The 21,169-nt window shown below is 40.2% G+C and overlaps 1 protein-coding gene across 2 annotated transcripts in view; it reads right to left on the bottom strand.

Annotated features, from left to right (window-relative positions):
- Positions 1-255: 255 nt before the first annotated feature.
- Positions 256-21,169, bottom strand: part of LOC140944150 (protein PALS1-like) — a 31,635-nt gene continuing 10,721 nt past the window's right edge. For both annotated transcript variants that reach the window (XM_073393277.1, XM_073393278.1), the window contains 18 exons: positions 19,692-19,823; positions 19,000-19,123; positions 18,171-18,280; positions 16,522-16,579; positions 15,666-16,091; positions 14,472-14,605; positions 13,839-13,931; positions 12,894-12,974; positions 11,295-11,553; positions 10,055-10,344; positions 8,964-9,031; positions 8,693-8,745; positions 8,211-8,279; positions 7,089-7,175; positions 6,472-6,552; positions 5,270-5,472; positions 4,617-4,751; positions 256-4,251 (listed from right to left, as the gene is read on the bottom strand). In XM_073393277.1, coding sequence (XP_073249378.1) covers positions 4,057-4,251; positions 4,617-4,751; positions 5,270-5,472; positions 6,472-6,552; positions 7,089-7,175; positions 8,211-8,279; positions 8,693-8,745; positions 8,964-9,031; positions 10,055-10,344; positions 11,295-11,553; positions 12,894-12,974; positions 13,839-13,931; positions 14,472-14,605; positions 15,666-16,091; positions 16,522-16,579; positions 18,171-18,280; positions 19,000-19,123; positions 19,692-19,823 — 2,598 coding nt within the window. In that variant the 3' untranslated portion in view covers positions 256-4,056. The remainder of the gene's footprint in view (positions 4,252-4,616; positions 4,752-5,269; positions 5,473-6,471; positions 6,553-7,088; positions 7,176-8,210; positions 8,280-8,692; positions 8,746-8,963; positions 9,032-10,054; positions 10,345-11,294; positions 11,554-12,893; positions 12,975-13,838; positions 13,932-14,471; positions 14,606-15,665; positions 16,092-16,521; positions 16,580-18,170; positions 18,281-18,999; positions 19,124-19,691; positions 19,824-21,169) is intronic.

Raw genomic sequence — 21,169 nt, 5'->3', positions numbered from 1 at the left:
ATACAGGACCTCACCAGAAAAATTTTGAACACTTTTTATTTTAGAAATAGTAAATCCAGTTAATCAGGAAAAGCAAGGGCACCAAAGCTCATCAAACTGACAAAAAACAGCAACAAAGCAAAACGGTTTCTTCTTTGTTTTCTTACAATAATGTCAGCGAGAATTTCCCTTATATGGGCCTGCCCTTGATCGATGGATGTTTACCTGTTTCACACAAAAAGTAAAAGGACAAACTAGAGAAAAAAAAGACAAGGAGAAAGTTGCAGTCACCCTTTATTTGAACCCATAAAATACACTGCCTACATAGTAAGTGTTTCAGTAAATTCTGTTGAGTTGCTAGTTCACTAAGCCCAAGCGTTCTCTGGTTTTCTTTGCCGCGCAAAGCCTGGAAAAAGGATTTAGTTGTCCGCGCGTTCTCGAGATTTCTTCCCTATCCCTAAAAAAAAAAAAAAAAACCCGCGCCTGCTACGCATGGTAGTTGTTTGGTGACGTCCCTGTTTAAGCTACACCCCAGGCTTCACCTTCTATGAACGCAAGGACTTGAGCTTTCGCACACATAACGTATGAAAACAGATAGCCACCTACAGTTGACCAGCGTTTCTAATAGCCCACGTTCGATATATTACAATTCTAACATGGCTCCGAGGCTTTCTTGTCATATTTCTGTATTTGGTTTGGTTTTCTTTGTGCACAAGTCTCTTCTGGGATTTGTCAGACAATGGAGTCGTGCAAAATTTGCAATTTTGTCCATAAAGCCTCGGAGTTATGTTAGAGTTCTAATATAGCGAAGGTGGGGTATTTCGCAATTTACCGGGGCTCATTTCACTTCATGTTGTGTTTTTCCGCGTCCATGACTAGCTGTCGCAGCTTCGGAAGACAAAACGCGGTAGGAACCGAGTGAGGACATCTGTTTCCTTAGATTGTCGATCATATCATATCATTATATTACAACCACCTCTCTCATAGTGGTCACCCTATTAAACGGACACCTTCATAATACGGAAACCCAGAGTTGGCCTCTGCCCATTCTAGTTCTCACAAGAGCCACCGTTCCAAAGACCACGTGATCAAAAGAAAAGATGGGACCTGGGTACGAGAATTGCCCCTGTCGTGCAGTTCCCTAAGCCTAAAATTCGGGCTGATCCTGAAGGTGTCAGTCTGAGAGATAATTAACTGTAGTTACTTGTCCTAAATAATTACCCTACGAACATGATGAAGGAATTAAATAGTTAGGGCTCATGAAGTATATAAAAATATTTGCTTCGAAATTATTAACAGCTTCTTTAAAAATTTACAATATGGGAAGATTACTTGCGAAAATCCTTATTGAGTTTTGGTAAATTGTGCCTCCTTTATCGCACAAATTCTTTACCAGTTTTTTCTGTTAATTGTTTTCTTTGTATTTTCTAGTCAATAGTTTTCTTGGCGTAATAGTGAAGCCGTTTACTAGCACAAAACTCTGTTTCAAAAACACAGACTTCACTTTGTTCATTATAACTACAATCTTTTACAAAACCTACAAGACATAAATGTAATATTTGCATAACTAATCTTTGAATGATACAAAAGACTTTTGGACGTTAAAAAAACTATCATGGCGAACATAGTTCTTGTTTAAGATAAATAGAGCGGTTTCTGGATGGCTGGCCGGAGAAACTTTAGTTTTTACGCTGCTTACCCTCCCCTCCCCCCATTTCTTGTTAAAATTGTTGGAGTCGAAATGCTACTTCAAGGAGCGGCCATCTTAGTTTCAAATGTAGTACCGACGGTGTGGGTGTCGGGGAACCTCGTCCCACCCCTTTCGCCACATCTTACACCTCCCCAGATTACACCATAGTACATTTTAAACCAACATGGCTAAAGGCGATATTACACGAGACAATTCGCAACGACGATTTGTAGCGCAGCACAGCATCACAACATTGTTGCCACATTGTTTCGAGGGATTACAGCATTGTTCCAACATTGCAACGCTATGTTGCGATAAAAATCGTCGTTGCTAATCGTCTCGTGTAACATCACCTTCACGTAAAGCCACGCACCTTTTTCCGCGAATAATGGGAGACTGTAAACAGTCTTTAAGTCTATAAAGATTAGTGGCATTATTACAGATAATAATGCGAAGTGTGACATCACGTTACCATGGTAGCAAAATTTCTGGACCTCAACAATCAGAGACGGTTAATTGTATTGTCGAACGACGGAAGAAAAGTATGGGCTGCCGTTTTGTTCTTGAGTACACAGGAGTATAGTTAAGTTAAGTTTTTTTTTCAGCCATATTTGCAGGACCACAGTTTGTTGAGGTCCAGAAATTTAGCTACCATGGCAACGTGTTATAACTGATGACTTCTTCCCTCTATAACCTAATCACTTCAGTAAAACCGCTGAAATATGAGTCAAGCTTTCCCCTGTATCTTAGAAGTTCTATACGTTCTCCAGAGCTCGCTAACGTCAAGTGCCTTTTTTTCAACTTATAAAGCGTTTATGGTGTCTTTGATTAGATAAATGGTACGTTTTATGTACATAAAGGAAACATTAAGGTAATTTATTGGCAATAACCAGTAGTAAAATATCTAGTAACCAGACCAATTTAAGGCTACAATGTGAAAAACATGAGCACTGTATTACAGAAATTTAACGAGGAAAACCCAAAAATATTTCGCATTACGGCTACACTAAACGTTCCTTGGCAAAATGAATCGTTCATTACGTCAGTTGCTCTATTTATAACAAATCTTCTACTTCTTTTGAATAAATCTTAATTTACGAAATACGGATATATTTCTCAAATGAATGAATTAAGAATAAGCCAATTTACCCTAAGATCCAAGAAAGATCAAATTTATCTCTCTTCTCACACAAGGTATATACGTTTGCCTCGCAACAGCCTATAACGATATTGTCTGTGACATTATGCGTGCAATATATTGCAGAAAATAGACCAGTTTAGTAGCCTAACCTGTAAGTGATAGCGAGGTTGAGTGTGACTTTTATTTTATACAAGCCACTGGCTTTGCTTGTGGAAATCACGCTTTAACAGCACGTGCTGCCTCAGATTCATTAAAAGCTAAGGTCAGTAATAACAGTACAACTGTAAAATAGTCAATTCTGCATGATGAATGACATTTTTCTTGGCTTTAGGGCAGAAGCAAGTTGATCAGCTCCTGCTTGGGTCGACTGCAGTGGCGGATCCAGGGAAGGGGCCCGGGGGGGCGGGGTCCCCCCTTATTTTTAGACCAAACTGAGGCCCAAATAGCGGAAAAAATTTTTTGAGACCAGGACCCCCTATCTCAGGGTCTGGATGACCGCCCCCTCCCCCTCTTCCTACCCTTATCTGAAGGTCTGGATCAGCCACTGGTCTGTGATACCCAGGTGAAATGGAAAACACGGTTAGGCAAAATTTAAGGGGGAGGGGGGGGGGAGCAAACCAAGTGTATTATGGGCAATGCGAAGGAAACGAAAGCTTTTCAACTGAAAGCTTTTCAACTGAAAGTGCTTAAATCAAAGAAATGTTAGTCTAATAATAAATCCGCATTCGATGGTTTAACAGCTAATACTAAGAAATATTAAGTAAAATATTAGTATTTACTACCTGTTAAGCCATCGAAAAAGGTGTTCGTACCTCTAGCAACTTTGAACAAAATCGACATCCATCACAAGTTTTGGCAAGACTTTCTGCTTTTCACGCAGAAAACGATTCGAAATTTACATACATTACTGACAATTTTATGATTATATTACAGGATCGTTAGATATCTTTTAAAAAGGATAATTAGCTCGTCCAAAATATAAGCAATTAAGCTCTTAAAACGCTCACATCGTTAATAACGGCGCTGGTAATCTTATAGTAACTGAAAATAGTTTTGTACATAACTTAAGATTCTTTCATTTAAATGGATAGCAAAATCTTACTTGTCCAGAATTTCTTCCATCTTTTTCCACTGAGACAAGTTCTTGATGTCCAAAAAGACTTCCCACTGACGCCTTTGTACAGATTGTTCGTGTGACGAACGTTACCAGAGGTGACGTGCCGTTCGTGTCCACTTCTTTGTTTCACTACAAACCGCCTCGGCTTTCGTTTACCCAGGAGGCTGGAACCCATTGAGCCTCGACATCAAGTTTATCAATGACTTGCCTAAGTTCATCAAACGTTCTTTCCAGATCAGTGTTTACGATCGTTTTCTCGAAGTAGTGCCCGTACGTTTCTTCCATTTCTCGTCCTTTGTCTACCATATCACGCAGCTCTGAATCCTGAAAATCAGAAAATTATATTCTTACGCTATTTTTCTTTTCGAGATTACAATACAGCACAAACCAGTTTAGAGACGTTGAAGCAAAGCACATGCGTAGCCAATCAAAAGGCCTGTTATATGATTAAGGACGGATACGCCGCCAATCAGAGCGCTTGTTGTAACAACTAACACACAAAATCGCAAAAAAGGATCAAACTCTCCTGAAAACCCACAGGCGGCAGCGGTACACAGTCAATCAAAGTGCTTGTTATGTTATTAATAACAGACAGGCAGTCAATCAACTCGCTTGTAATATCACCAAATCATAAGAGCACTATGAATTGGGCAACTCAAAACATGGACAAAACAATCAGCACAACATACCGTCATTTGACCGGTCGGTTTAGGATTGAAAGGATCGACTTTCCCTCTTCGGAGTGTGAGGATTCTGTCATAAGATGCCGGCGATATAAAAACCACGTAAGGTTTAACATCAGAGGCTTTCAATACCTTGAGCGCCTAGGAAAAGTAAGAAGCTGAGAGTTACAGGGTCTAGAAAAGCAATAAAGGGCTAATTCAGCAAATACCAAATCGGTCACGGGATGCCGGGAGGAAATGACTGACTGAAAAGGCATAGGATTAATTAAAACAGAAAAAAAGGAGTGAAAACAGGTACTCAAAAGCCACGAGGAGCACGGATGGGCAAAACTGGAGAAGGATAAAACGGATGGCCTTCGTGTTTGCTTCCAAGAAAAAAAATACCTTCCAACCAGTCGATGAAAAATATCCGTAAGGCGTGAGAAAGCACGGGACACGAGAAAGCAAGGATGTCTCGCGCGTCACGCTTTCTCGCGCCACATACTTTCTCGTTCCCCACGCTACACACTTTACCCTTCCTTACTATTTCTCGCACCCCGCGCTTTCTCGTGCCCCATGTTTCTTCGCGCCTTGAGCTCTCTAGAGAGGAACGACTGCTGCTCAGGACTGGAATCATGCAAAATTTTTGCTATTTCAGCACCAAGAATGATGTGTCATACCTCGCAATGTAGATTTAAAATACAATATTTTCCAGAATTGGCTACTCTCCTTATGGAGTCCAGAGCGGTTCCGTAATAATGTCCCTCGAACTCTCCGTACTCTACAAACTTGTGCGAAACAATATCGGCCTCAAAACTGGGAAGCGGTACAAAGTAGTAGTCTCTCTCATGCACTTCGTCGGGCCTTTTCGGCCGGCTGGTATCTAAAAGAGAAACACAGAAGGTTTTGAAGCTTTGTGCGCTTAGTATACTGGCCCTTAAGATAAATCAGAGGCTGAAGTTAACTCTGTTGTGTATAAGCCTTCGGATAAAAAGTAACGCTAAGCAAATACACCAATGCCTGCGAGCTAACTAGCCAGCGAGCAAAGAGCCTGCGGGCAGGATAGAAAGCCGGCGCAGAAATCTTTTTTTCTGGGCTCCCAACTGTGTACCAAAATTTGAGTTCGCGCCATGATTGGCCTACTAAAAAAAGCCATTGTTCGATTGGCTGATCAGGTAAGAGGGAAATTCGAAACGAACTTCTGTTAATTCGTTATTAACAACGGTTAGATTACGTCTGATAGAAGTTTTCAGGCACACTTGGAATAGTGGGATGGAGACGAAAGGATTTAGAAGACTTCTTCTCACCTACCTTAATTAATATAAGTGCATTCCGTTAAGTGTGTTTGCAGTAAACACAATAATTGACGTATTGAGCGGATGAACGACTCATTATCTCTGTCCGTCTGAATGTTTTTCTGACTGCCTAGCTGCCTGACTGACAGACTGTCTGGAGGCTGACTAAAAACCTGGCTCCAAAAAAACCGAGTGTAAAACAATAGCGCAATCAATCGACTGACTCACAGCTCTACTCACTAAACTGAAGGTTACCAAACGACACTTATAAGGAACTAGGACCATTACTAAGTAACATCAGCATGGATGACCCAACAAGGCCGATTCTGGCCTGAAATTTTCGCGCAAAAAGTGGGAGCATTAGGATGAAGAAAAGAGGGATAGACGAGTCTTTTCTCACCTTAATCAAAGTGCTTTGCGTTAAGTCTGTCTGAACGTTTATCTAACTGCCAAACTATCTGACTGACTACCAGGTTAAACAAAAAGCGTGTAAAAACAATGGAGTAATCGACTGATAAATCGATTGACCGACTCACAGCATAATAGACATGTACTGACTAAACTGAAGGTTATCAAACGATACTTACGAGGAACCACTCCTGCGAATCGTTCTTGTGAATACAAAATAAGTCTTTGTCTTAACTCTTTCCTACCAACTTTGTCAGGTCCTGAAAGTTAACAAATCATAATTAACCAACTGTCTCAGGTAAACCTTAAAAGAGAAAATATAAACTGGTTTAAGCAAACCAGTTAGCTATTTACAACCCTGGTTTAATAGAAGTTGAAACATATCAAACCAGCGGGTGAGAGAGCGACCTCGAATTATCATCAGATCTCGCTCATGGTTTTATCATTTACTTACGCTAAGTCGAGTTCTAAGCAAACGTGAAACGGTTTTATTTATTTTAGAAAGGAGTAATTACGTAATATCCTTTGCAAGTTCAAAACCTCAAAATTACTAAGATCTTGGGAATTTTGTCGTAAAATGCATGATATTAAAAGGTGCATTTTAGTTGATTTTGACCACAGAATTGTACTGTCTTCTTGTCAGAGTTTATCAAGTAAATGAGTAAAAAACGTTCGATATTTCATGGGAAATAAGTAGCCTGTTACAGCGTCGTAGCAGGAGAAATGAACCAGCGACGGCGATTATTTTTGAGGCAGAATGGTGAGCGTTTTAGACTTGTAGTTTGTGCCAACATACCTATAAGAACCACAGGGCGCCTCCTTTGCGGGTCTGGCTGTAAGAGCGCTACTTCTTCGTATGTTAAAACTTCGTCGGCAACATATACTACGAAAAAAGCATAGTAATAAACAAACATAAAACTTTGCCTTAAGAGACGAGTAACTATAAGGGACCTTAAGAAGCGAGGACGACGACGGCAGGGAAAGCGTCGCTTAAAAAAGTGAATTAGCGGTCTTTTAATCTCTATCGTGATTATTCCAACTCGCTTACTTTACCAAATGTATGCGAACTCTCCTGGAGTTGAATTCCTAAGAGTTTTGTCCAAGTTCAGAAAGTGAAAGAACATTTCGTAGTTGCTAGTCTACGTCCTTCATGAAGCACGAAATCAGGCAATTTCATGTCGTAGTACTGCGTTTTTGACCCTCTCGTTGCCGTGGCCGTTGTCGGATCTTAAGGCCTCTAATCTTGTCGAGAAGGCTCAAGAGTCGCGTGTTAGCCACCCGCCGCACAACGAGGCCCGAGTCTTACGCGACTTCTGAATTCCTCCTTTCCATAGCATACAAAAAAGCAAGTCAAAAGGCCAAGAGTGGTGGAAATCTTCACGCAGTAAAACTTTCTTAAGACTAAGCCCTGTACTGATAACGCAAAAAACAAACTTCAAAACCCTCTATCCTTAGATTTCAGCTGCCAAACCATACATAAGGGTCAAGGGAAAAAAAAAAGGAGAAGGGGAGGGGGGATGAGGGGTCTGAACACGGGCTATTTCTCTGTAGCCTATTTAAGGGCCTCGACCCGCTTTTTTTTGCTCGTCTCGTGTGACTAACTGAGAGCTTGGAACTGGCAATTTTTTTCCCGATGAAAACGCTCCTCAAGCTACCAAGCCTTAAACGTCATCGTGATCAATTGATTGACCCGAAAAAAATTGTTAAAAACTTGTTTCACTGTGATCGTAACGGAAAGGGAGGGTATTTTCTCTGTAAATAAAAAGTTTTTTGTTCAAAAAAAAAAAAGAAAAAAAAGAGTTCAATCATAAAAAAAATGCAAGTGTGGAGGTCACGTCACCAATACGCCTCTACAAAACCAAAACCCGTTGTTTAGTTAACATATCGCACAATTAATACAGAGAGTGTAAACCCAAACCTTCGTTATGCTGAGCGTTGTAAAGAACCTTTTTTCTTCGTTTTCGCCTGAAACAAAGGCATCCTCTCTCTGTAAGAAAAAAATGATTACAACAATAAGGAGAAAGAAAAACGTTTGAAAAACACGTTAAAGGATACTAAATAAAAAAGACATTCTGCAATACAGGAACATGAAAAAGCGTGCGAACGGCAGTTTTTTAGCGTTGCGGTCCTCACCGATGACGTCGGCCTTTCGAAAATGGCTTGGTTTCGTTTAAACCGCTTTGTGGTTGGCCAAAAAATCTTGCGCCACTTTTCTCAACCAAGCAAAAGGAAAACCAAAACCCAATCGAGACTATGGTATGCTGGTTTCCCGCGTTTGGCGCTCGCACTGCGCTACACGCTTCTACTTCGAGGTTTGATTAGTTAATTTAACTGTCAGCTCACGCTGGGATTGGTCAGCGCCGGCAAACAACAAACAAAAGAATATAAGCTGTTCCTTACTTTCTCTATTCGGTTGTTCCGCTTCTTGGGTTGTTTTCTTCATTGACTCTTTTCTGCAAACACAAATCTATCTCAACATTTCATGCAAGTGTTACCTCGCAAAGTTTACTCTCACTTGGTTTACAGTTAAGAAAAAAAGCTTGTAAAGGGGAAAGAAAGATCCTTTCATCAGATAACCCAGTTATTAACCAGAAAGCAAAAACGACGCGGGGACAAAAAACACTCTAGAACATCAGTGTCGAACATGATTCAAAATAAGTAACGAACTCACTGCTGTTGGAAGTGCTTGGAAGGAATAAGTCCAGCCAATGTTTTGCCTTCTTCCCCCGCTCTCCATGCCTGAACAAAAACAAAACAATAAAGTATCAGTCTCTGTTCAGGTTAATTAAACCAAAAACAAGGGCGTCAGATGAAATAACTTTCATCAGCAATGACACCAAACCTAACCTCAAGAAATATTTGCTAGATAACATCACTAAGACCTCAACAGCATAAATTTAACCTGTCTTTGATGTTAACAACTACAGTAGAACCCCGATAACTCGAATTCGGGTAACTCGAACTCCCCGCTAACTCGAACTAAGTCCAATTTCCCCTGCATGGATTTCATCCCACTTTTCATTTATTTTTACTCGGTTAACTCGAACTCGGATAACTCGAATTCTCCGCCAACTCGAACTAAATTTCATTTCCCTCGTTTGCAAATTCACTGAAATTTAACCCGATAACTCAAATTCTGGTTCTTGTAATTCCACTTGGATGCCATCCCATTACTTCTTCTTTTTGTATAATCGGTAAAAATACTAAAACTAACAGTGGTCAACACTTCATCAATTGATTTAAGTTGGTGCCACGAACAGTTCACGTTTTATCATAAAAGAAGAAATGCTTAATCATGTTACCATTCTGATTAAATAGGTTAAATTTGCAGTCCACTATACACCGAAGTGCTGAAAAATCAGTACCTATTAATTTTTAATACGGCAAATTGAGTTTTGCAATCGAACCCGTTAACTCGAATCCACGCTAACTTGAATTGTTTTTCGTTTCCCTTTAGTATAGAGTTCGAGTTACTGTATTGTTACTTGCAGAAATCCAATTCTTTTCGTGAAAAGAAAACTTATTATTCCAGGCCATAATTTTTTTCTTTAATTTTTTGGAATTGATTTTCCATCAGTATTATACTGAACAGCTTGATAACTTCGAACGTATAAGGCAGGCCCAGACAAGAACGAGGGTCGTAAAGAGTTCAAATTCCGGTTCTCTCACCTAACTGTACATGTCAAGCACTCTGTGTACACTGAAAGACGCGCAAAGGCAACACATTCCCTCGCATCTTTTACAATAAATGACGTCACTAACCTGCCACCAGTTAGGATCCTCCTGATTGACAACATGAAGAATATCGCCTCGTCTGAATGCTAGTCCCAGTTCTCTGCACGGTATCAAGTCATCCTCGTAAGGGTGATAGTCGAAATGCGCGCGCACATGGACTTCTCTATCCGATGGAACTCGCGACCGATTTGCTGGGTTCAAAACGAAAGTCAGTGTTCCATTCATGTCTGCAAGCAGCTCACAGACTTCCGCTACCGTCTTGCCCCTCATGTTCACTCCGTTTATTTCGAGGATTTCGTCACCTTCTTGCAGGAGACCTAAGAAACAATGATGAGAAAATAATTAAACAGTTGATTAGGGAAGCAGTTTGGATGAAATTCATTCTATGGTCTGCCTAAAATGAGTCACCCTCTCTGAGTTTCTTATTTCTCACGTTTTAGTAGTTGCACCTGACAGCAGTTTTTCCCAAGCGAGGCACTGGGTCGAACGGTCACAACATTTGCTTGACATACGTGAACAGATAAACTGCGTTTAGGTGTTATCATTGCGCGCTTGCGCGAATACAACGAAATGTTCAGACGTGAATCATCTCATAGCTACGTGTCAACTGTCTCAAATCCATAAAGGCGATTATTATCCGAGAGTTTAGCCAGTGTCAAATAGAGCACTGTTTTAACATCGAGAACAGTGTCAGAAAGACTTAAGCAGCTGACCAGAAAAACAGCACGTACCAACAGATCCGGGCTAAGTTTACACTAGAGATATTTTTCTAGATTCGAGACAAATCCGATACATTTTGGCACCAGTGAAACTGAAACAAAAACTGCTCACTTTGGTCGTGTGTCCAGAGACTTCGAATCCGGGATCGAAATTCAAGATCTCTCTCTCCATTTCGACCAAGTTAGCTATGATGACTGCGGGGATGCCAGATAGGCGTCCCATGTTCCCTTCCAGCCTCGCCCCCATGGCTTTTCCCTCCCATTTTCTAAGCGAAAAGCCCTAGGGACGAGGTTGAATACCGTTTATCAACAACTTTCGCCCCATACAATCTCACTCCTATCTGTATTTTACGACTTTCACATTCGCACAAGCAATAGTTGTTTTCCCCGAATTTTTTACATAGGTAATGTTTTCAATTTCCCTCGGGACTTATAATCGTCCTTTGAGCAACTGAAAACAAATTGCACCATGGGGATCGTGAAAGTAGCAGATTAGGAGTGCGTTCTCCTAAGTCGAACACACTAACGGATCTGTTACGTCTACTCACCGCACTTATCCGCTGCTCCACCCTTAACAATTCTTCCAATCATCACGGTGCCATTTTCATTTTTGACTGTGGCTCCGAGTGGATCAGTTGCCTTATCTATTCTCACGATCTTTACGTTGTCGTCCTCAACTAGTGAAAAGTCATCCGTGGCCGGCTGAGCCTCCTCATGCTGCTCTGGTTCAGACTCCATCTCTTGTTCGTCTTCTTCGCTCGGGAGAGCTTCCCTGAACGCTAGTCTATCGTGCGCTAGTAGGAGACTCTGTCAACAAAATTGTGGAGAAGGGGAGAAAGGAAAACGTATGAATAGTCGCGTGAACGAAAGTAGGTGAACAGAAAACCAGTCGCTGTGGTCACACTCCCACACTATGTCACTAAAATTATTATTCCCAGAAGAGTTGGGGTTTTTGTTTAGCTGAGGTGACACGTACATTCAGGATTTTACGACGTTTCACTCCGAAATAAGCTTTCTTAGACCTTCACACGAACACAGCGCTTGCAAATTAGGTCAAATTAGGACCTAATCACGCGCTGCACGTGCAGTGTCCAAAACTCAGCATCTCATTGGTAGGTTTACCTAGGGAAACTAAACGACTTTTTAAATCCCCAAAGGTTCTGCTTCAGCCTTCATTAATCCCTTCCTCCAGAAGCGCTTACCATTTGCATGGAACACCCGAAAATTCCGGGGAGAATTCGAATGGAATGGTTCACCCCGGTGGAAATTTTCCGGAAAAAAAGTAATACCTTTCGAGGTATTACCGAAACGACCGAAATTTTCTGTACCATTTGTTTGGATTACCAGTACCAGGCTGCAAGTCGAGAGAAAGCGAAAATTTTACCGGTATTTTGCAAATGGTACAACTCAATGTTCCTGTTTTCTGTGCCCAAAAAAAATACCAGTACCATTTGACGGAATTTTTTCACCGAATTTCGCTACAAATGGTAAGCGCTCCAGGTCAACTGACAGGTTATTTAAAGTAGGGCCTACGCTAAACGTCGAACTTTTCATGAGACGAAGCAAACTTATTGAGTAAAGATCATGAAATGGTCGACGAATGTTTGGCTCAGTTAAGTTTGTCTAAATGAGTTTGGATCGTCCAACACGTTCTATCCGTCTGAACGTCTGACGATCGTCTCTGGAACCAACGTCGATCTGCATATGCGACGAACTAAACTAATACTAGAAATGAAAAATTTGTATGACAATGTTTATTTAGCCTCATACGTCGATCTTTTCATGAACTTTACTCGCTAAGTTTGGCTCGTCTCATGAAAAGTTCGACGATTGCCTAGGCCCAGGGAAGTCAGGTTAAAACTGCAGTGAGGGGACCAGCTCTGAGTTCAGACAGACATAATAATATTTATCGCCTTGTCGATCCCTTCTTCAAGTAAACTTAAAATTTGACCATCTCAAGTAGTGGTCGTGCAGGAACAGCAAAAAATCTACAAAAAAGCGTGATAAACGAGACGAGTTGTTGTTATGATGACCAAACCTATCGTGTTTTAAACGTTCCCGCTACCTTCGCCGTCGTACTTTGGTAAGGGTCTCTAATATTTACCAAGGCAAAATTGCCACGTTCACTACTAACATGACTACCGTACCTGAAAGTTAGGCGACTGTAAAATCTCCAATAATTCCTCTGCATCTCTTGAGTCCCTCACAGCCTCAAGAGAATGTCTCAACTGAAATATTAAAAGGTAATGTTATAAACTTCACTTCAACTTCATCATTAATATGCAAGTAGAAGCCTGTTTACACAGGTGACTTTTCGAGCAATTTTTGATGTTACTTCAAATCGCGCGTGTAATTTAGCGGCGATTTCATGTCCCTCTGTAAAATCGCCGTCATTTCGAACCTCCTGGGATTCTGAGCTGACTAATCGGTGATTCAGTTTTCGCGTGAGATTAACCACAATTCTACACTGCTTGATAAGTGTTAATATCACGACGCGCTTTACGGGAGCAGCTGCATAAAGACTGGAAAATCGCAACGAAATCGCAGAGAAAATCGCCTGTATAATCGGGCCTTAACGGGGTTATGTCACGAGGATATGCTACTGTTTTAGGTCAATTCTGTGGTGAAGTCATTACTTAGTGCATTTACCCATACACAAAATGCTCCTGGAGAGTAATGACGAAGATATCAAGCACATTTCATGAGGGAGCAACAACCATAACAAATTTTTGGTGATTTTTGTAGGCATAGCATTAAACCTTGAAAAAATTGGTTTTATTCATGTCCATCCATGCAATCCGTAGCAACAGATGACAGGAAAAAGCTTCAATACCTGAATTAAGTCTTGAATAACAAAACTGGATATCATTTTTGGAATTCGATTGATGCAAAGACAATTGTTAGCCCAGTTCTTAAAAAGATAGTAAACAGCGTGACAAAACTCCTTTAAGATCGCGAGCCGCGAATGGCGTGACAAGCAAAGAGAAAATCGTCCCTGTACTAGAGTTCAAAAGCCCCCTGGTGAAGAAAAGAACAATAAAATGCTGGCATTAAACATTTTTAAAATTTTAAAACGTTTATGGAGCTCCAACCTGAGAAGAAAGATGTTGTGAATTTGTAGCCACAGGGCTGACTGCACTCAAGCCCCGTCCAGATCGCTCTAATTCAACCATTCTCGTGTAAACCTAAAATGAAAAATCAGTGTGCAAAGAAAGCAGTCAGCTTGAAATTTGACTGATGACACTTACAGTTAACCCTTTAAGTCCCAATAGTGATCAACAGCAATTTTCTCCTAACAATGTCCATACATTGTCAAGAGATAAGGTTGTGAGAATATAAAAGATGATCATGAAAGAGAAAATGCCTTGATGTTTTATTAAATTCTCTCAACTAATTCTTAAAGGAAATGTATGGAGATCAGTTTGGAGAATTTGCATGTGGATACTGGGGCTTAAAGGGTTAAGTAACAACAACCACAACAACCATCATGATCATCGTCATCATCATCATCGCCAGTCATTTTGTAAAACAGGCAGTTTGTCTCCTAATAGAAATTACTTCATAAAATCGTCAAATATCAGAAAAACGTGTGAAATTTTACAATTCACCTGAAATGCGACGATGTACAGAGAAAATAATCTTCCACTCTCATAAATGTTTTAGTATCATATGAAACATGTTAGTTACCGTAATTTCAGTAAAAATGCGAGATATTAATGACTCACGTTCGTAGCATCCTGAAAGTCTTTCTGTTCAAAAAGATTCTCAACAAATGCGATATCGTCCATGTCAGAGCTTGACTGGAGTTTAGATTTGACTTCATTCATGCAAGGAAATAACAACTCTTTTTCAGCTTCCCCTAAAACAGACGAAACAAATTTGTGAATATCCGCCAAGTGTATGACTTCATTTCTTATATACTGGTTCACAACTTTATTTATTCGAGTTTATTCGAGTCGGAGGCAATTATTTGACTCAACAGACCCCACGTAACAGATTTCACTTCCCATAGTTTCAACAAAGACTCAGTCCACGCGAATCCGGTAAGACTGGTCACCGAAAACCCATCTTTTCAAAAACGCTCTCCCAAGTGGGTATTTTTGAAAACGCCCTTTGTTGTACTCGCGTGGAAGGATAAAAACGGAGGTCTTTAAAAACGATTTCCTTATGGTGTTGGATAGTAGTAAATGCACCTGCTCCCATCAAAAATGGTACCGTTTTCAATCGTTATTGCGTTTTTGTGTGGACGGGTAAAAACGATTCAAAAGGGCAACGTGTGGACGCAGAATTTTTTGAAAACGGAGAAAAAAATCTCCGTTTTCAAACAAAAACGGATACATGTGGACGGGGCCAAAGTCGATTAGTCGTGTTTCATGATCTTTCTTTACAGATCTTGGAATAAAAAAAAAAAAGCACAAAAACAGCGGCCTCTTTTCTGATGCGAAGTTGAACTAAATTAGCCGAACTGGGCCACAATTAGTGTATCACGTCTACATCATCACGCCGCTAAAACTCACTAGAATCTCTACCTAGATGGAGGCGGCCCTTGCACTGAGAAATGGACGGAAAAAAGTTTCTTGCATGACGGAACAACAAGGGCATAGAGCTGGGGCATTAGGGACCTTAAGCAAAGACGTTTTTGAGCCACGCACGTCAACCGGAAGTGAGGCCTTCTCCCTTTTTATATGCCTTGACGCTAACAAACTTGTATTGCTGAGTTTCTTTTCTCTTTTAAAGACGATTTACCCGAGAGTTTCAACCAAACCATTCCCCAGTGATGCAAAAAGTCCACTTCCGGTTGACGTCCGTCGCTCAAAAACGCTGTTGCTTAAGCTCCCTATTGACTACATCCCTCCACTTACAACGTGACGAAAGTGACGACGGCGCGCGCAGATCCCTTGCGCACCAAGCTATCTCACCTGGTAGTACATCTTCATCAAGGTCGCTATCATAAGCCTCGTTTCTAAGAGCGTAGGCATCATTTTCATCCACATCAACCTCTGTCTCTATGGTATCAAGTTTTGTTAAGTCAAAAAGCGGAGTAGACAATGATTTATGTTTTTGCAAGTTCGACTGCGCCACGTTTTTCCCCGATATTCCAAAATTTTTATTGCCGTAGTCCTTGCTCCATCCCGGACCGGGCGATACAACGCCGACGTCGCCGTTTCCGTAAAATTCTTGATCGTTGTTCGATCCTTCAGATTCAGCGTCTGAGTTGTAGTACTGGAACTGCGGATCACTTTCGTGGTCTTGCATGATTTTTTGAATTTTATTTCTCGTGTTCGTGTCCACCTTTCCTGTGTGGTTGGCATTTACATCATCATGATTGCCTATTCCGTTTACCCCTGCAAAACAATTAAGATTTACACTTTTTTGAATGCTATAATATGAACATTAAATCGATTCAAATCAAATGATGGTTGAAATTTCAAAGGCAGTAGGTTGCATTGAATAAAAAGACAGTGGAAACCCGCCCTTAGACCAACCCATTTATGCAACCACTTTGCAATTACGATCGTATTCTTTCGGACCAAACGAGAGAAAAACAAAAAACAAAAAACAAAAAAAAGAAACACTCAGTTTCTTATGTAAAAACGTACGCTCGCCTGATCACGTTTTGATGGCCCTTGAGTGGTGCCACCATTAATGGCTTTGGTCAGTTACTGTCAATTCTCTAAGTGACAAATCACTAAGAAACCAATCTGAACTTGTTAAACCAGTATAAAAAACGATAAAAATGTAACAAGAATAGCTACAAAATGAATGCGCACTGACCTTGAAAATATCGTCTACCTCTTCGAACTTTCAGAGCAATAACTCTATTTCTAAGACACTGCAAGATAAAACAAATAACATATTTTATACATGGAAAGCATGGAAGGTATTAAAACGTGCATTGCGTGGCCCGGGGGGGATCCGCATGTGAAAGGGTGGGGATGCTCGTCGTCTCGCTTAGCGGTGTAAATTTCGGATTTTGGTCTCACTTAGGGTGTTCTGGGCAAAACGCCATCACATTTAGCCGTGAAGGTCTCGTTAAGGGTTGCACGCGAAAAAATATAAAAATATATATATTGTCTGTGTTTTAACATGGTCTCTTTTAGGGGTCAAAAAAGGCTTGAGCCCCGCCCAGATCGGTCTCCTTTAAGGGTTTAATTCAAAATTTCCCACGAGCATCCCCACCCCTTTCATATGCGGAATCCCTCGCCCCGGGCTGCGTGGCAGGAGTACAATACAATAACTTTTATTTCAACACGATGGTGATTGAAGCGTTGCCGCTTATGGGGTCGTGCATTTAAGCTAACTGAAACGTGAGCAATGAAAGTGTTTTAAAATCGTCTTAATAATATAAAAAAATATCGTTGTCACTGTGAGGCATTGCTTGTGGAGATTGAGCCCGAAAATCTAAATTACGTTGGCTGTCAGATTTAGCGGCCATTCTAGTGTAATTTTTAACGTTGGATGTCTTTGCAAGCTCAGGAGTAAGAAGGTTCCACACAATAGATGAGCTTTGTGCTATTGAGTTTTTCATGAGATATGCGTTAAAGCGTGGCACTACTACCTAGCAGTTCGAAGGGGAAGGAAAAGGAGGAATAAAGCCGCGCGTCCATGATGCACACGCAAACCTTAATCCTATTGGTCGCAAGAGTGACCAACATCAATTTCCTCATAATAATACTAATACATAACCAAGAGAAAAGGTCATGAGAATAGACCTCGTTCACGGTACCCCCCATCTTTGCAAGCGCATCGCTTGATGGGATAAAAGCAACGCCACGTCGTGGTATTTCAGTGGGCAAACAAGTGATAAAATTTGCTAATACGAGTAATCGCGGTCGAGTTTATTTATCCTTTCAAAACGATAAGGCAATATTATTTTATATTTGCAAAATGTACAGTTCAAGTTTCGACAAGTTCCACGTCATTATTGCTTGCTGTTGGGACATCTACAGTCGGTACTGCATTAAAAAAATAACAACAATCACTTCCACCTATACTTTTCCATTGTTATTGTCTTAAAGATAATAAGTTCTTCATAATTATTCTGTTGTCTAAAATAAACACAATCGCAATTTCTTGTATTGGCAGATTTTATCACCGGTTTGACATTTTTCTTGCCTGTAGTATGTGCCAGGCTCTCAGATAATGGAAACATTGTGAAAATAAAACACTATCTTGGAGTGTCCGGGGCCACTTCTTATTCGTCTTAGTTAATGATTTTGTTAGAGAATGACCTGTTTGGACCCTTAAACATTAGGCAAGTGAACTTTAAAATTCACTTGCCCAGCAAGAAAATCTGCTTGTCCCAGACTACCGGACTTGGCTTTTTTTCGAGCCCTGATTACCATGCAATTTGTGCATGGTGACATGATCTTTGAAGAATAGGCACCCTAAAAAAATAAAGTCCTACATCTATTATAACCTACCTTATGAATACTTAAAATAACTTCAGTGTGAGACAAATTAGCTACTGATTCTCCATTCACTTCTAGAATCTCATCATCAACTAAAAGGCCTGTCTTGGCAGCAGGAGATTCTACATCATAAAAAAAGACGGTATTAGCAAGAAGAAAGCGTTTAACAAACAGTAATCTTGTGTGACCCTGTTCTTTATTTTCATGGCCACTCTGATTTTACAAGCCTTGATGCTGCAGAGCGGATTTTGATAATCAGTTCAATTTTCACCCAAAGACAAGTTAGGATGTAGGTGCTCTAAAACAAAAGAAGAGGGCAGCAGTTTCTTCAGTTGCAAGTTGAATGACGACAGCTTAGAATCTAAGGGCCGGTTATTTAAACGACATCCAAGTTAGGTCACGCTTTAGCACATCTTTGGACCTCCAAATATCTTCATTAATGGGTTATTTCAAGACAATAAATGCTTTTATAGTCTACGTCATGTGCTATCATGAAACTGTTCACGATAAATGGTGTTATAATAAAAGCATTAGGCAAACTGAAAATGGCTTAGAACGTCGTTTTGTTAAACACTAGCTCAACTCCGTTTAAATAACTGGCCCTAAAGGTCTCTAATTAAACAAATAATAGACAAAACATGATTAAAAACCCCAACTGGTTGCTAATTACAAGCATGACCGTGAATTTGTCCTCATGACAACCAAGAAACAAATCCAGCTTTGAGCTAGTGGTCAGAGTGATGCTTGAACCCGAGACTGCCAGATTCTCAGTCTGACAAGATGACCCCTCGGCCACGCTGCTTTCTTAAAACTTTTGTAAAAAGACATTGCAACACTATACCTGGGGAAATTTCGTCAATTCTTGGGGGGAATCCTTCATCTGTTCCACCCATAACGGAAAAACCAAACCGCTTCTCATCTCCAAGTATCCGCACATTGACAGAAAATTCCACAGCCTCATCCCCCTAAAGCATTAAACATACAAAATCAATGCAACCAGCTGTCAAACAAAAACACATTTCAAGAACAGTAAATTTCATTGTTTGTTTCGGATCAAATTGTTTCTGATCATTAATTCTGCAAAAGTTGTCAAATCATCAGTTACCATCACTGTCAATCCTTTGCAGCACTTCACTCACATGCGTAACAATAATAAAATTATCCCTCCTGCCTACAACTCATTCTACTACGTCACAAATATAAAATGAGCACCACCTCCAAACAAGAGCCAACCCTGAATAAGCACTGTACTTTAAAGCAAATTAGGCCAGCCCCCTCCTCTAAGCCAGCCTCCCCACACTCCAACTGAATTAGTGTGCATCCTGTCATTGTTGATTGCCAATATGCAATGAGCCATTTTTTTGTAAAATTTACATGTCTCTCTTACTTTCAAGGATTTCTTTAAGCCACAAGTAATCCAGGGTTTACAAGTACTGCACTGATTATTTTGATAGCCGACATGGCACTCTTTCAAGTACATAAGGTACACACACAAAAAAGAAAAAGTGAATATCAAGTGTAGAACACACTTACATTGGTCATCATGTTCTCGGCATAGCCATTTGTTAGGTGTGTTGGCACAGTGTCACCATGTGGAATGCCTCCGTTAATGTGTGGTCCATCCATTCTGACATAGGAGTAATCATTGCCGCGCCTAGCATTTGGCTGTCAATTGAGAAAGAACAGAATACAGTCAATCCTTCTTGACATTGACAACAAAGGGATAGAGCCAAGTGTCCACATTATGAAGGTGTCTGTATCAGAGCAAGACCTCCTTAATATTGACACCAAAGGCACAGAGCCAAGTGTCCACACTACAGAGGTGTGTATTACAGCTTATGGTCCTGAATAAGGACACCAAAGCGATATAGCCAAGTGTCCACACTAGAGGTGTCTGTATTACAATCAAGCCTCTTAATAAGGACACCTAAGGAACAGAACCAAGTGTCCACACTACAGAAGTGTGTGTCCTACAGCTTAATGTCCTTAATAAGGGCACCTAAGGAACAGAACCAAGTGTCCACACTACAGAAGTGTGTGTCCTACAGCTTAATGTCCTTAATAAGGGCACCCAAGGCACAGAGCCAAGTGTCCACACTACAGAGGTGTCCAAATTATCAAGGTATGAAATAAGAAACTGTAAGAATATCTAGGACCAACAAAACTACCCATAATATACAAGAGTCTGTAAGAACAAGTTAGTCTGAATACAAATCTGTCTTGACTAAATCTTCTAGTAATAATAACATGGATGCTTTCAACCTCACTACGATGGACCACTTATTTTATAGTCTGCTTCAGTTTGGCATGTAAAAGTAAAATAACTCACATTCTGATAAACACAACTGAATTTCACGTCCGATTTTGGGAAAAAAATCAATAACATTAACAAAATTAATGATTTACATAAACTAAACTTCATAATTATTCAATAAATGTTAATTCCTGAAGGCAGTGCATGAAGACGCTGTGCTCTGTAGACTTCACTAATTGCATTATTAATCAAATAAGCAGGAAATTCACAAATAAAGGCTTCAAATGTGACACTCTAAGGGAAAATTACACATTACACTAACATGTATTGGTATTTTTAAGATCAATACAGCATATTTTACAAAAATGGCAAAGAGGCAGTAATGGTATTTCATCATAACTAAACTGATTTCAGAGTTGAATGATCACTAGTAGTGTGTGCATCAAATTAGTAATGGTATAACTTGCAGATAACTAAAAGATCAAAGTTTTGTTGCTGGATATATGACCCATTACAAACACAACAGAGCACAAAACCCCCAAAATCTCAAGTTAGACTTATAGTGAGAAATAGCCCTTTAGTTTACATAATTAGTACATGCATGAAGACCATGTTTGGATTATTATTCACATGAGTTCCTCATGAATAATAACAGTGTCACCTAAAATACACAGAAATTACATGGAACTAAATTAAAACATTACTAGGAAGAACCAATATTAGTGAGAATACTCAAACATCAAATTTACATCAATTT

This window comes from Porites lutea, chromosome 7 (assembly GCF_958299795.1).
Source record: "Porites lutea chromosome 7, jaPorLute2.1, whole genome shotgun sequence".
NCBI lineage: Eukaryota > Metazoa > Cnidaria > Anthozoa > Scleractinia > Poritidae > Porites > Porites lutea.
Note: the sequence above shows the minus strand (reverse complement) of the source record. Positions and strands in the feature narration are given on the sequence as shown.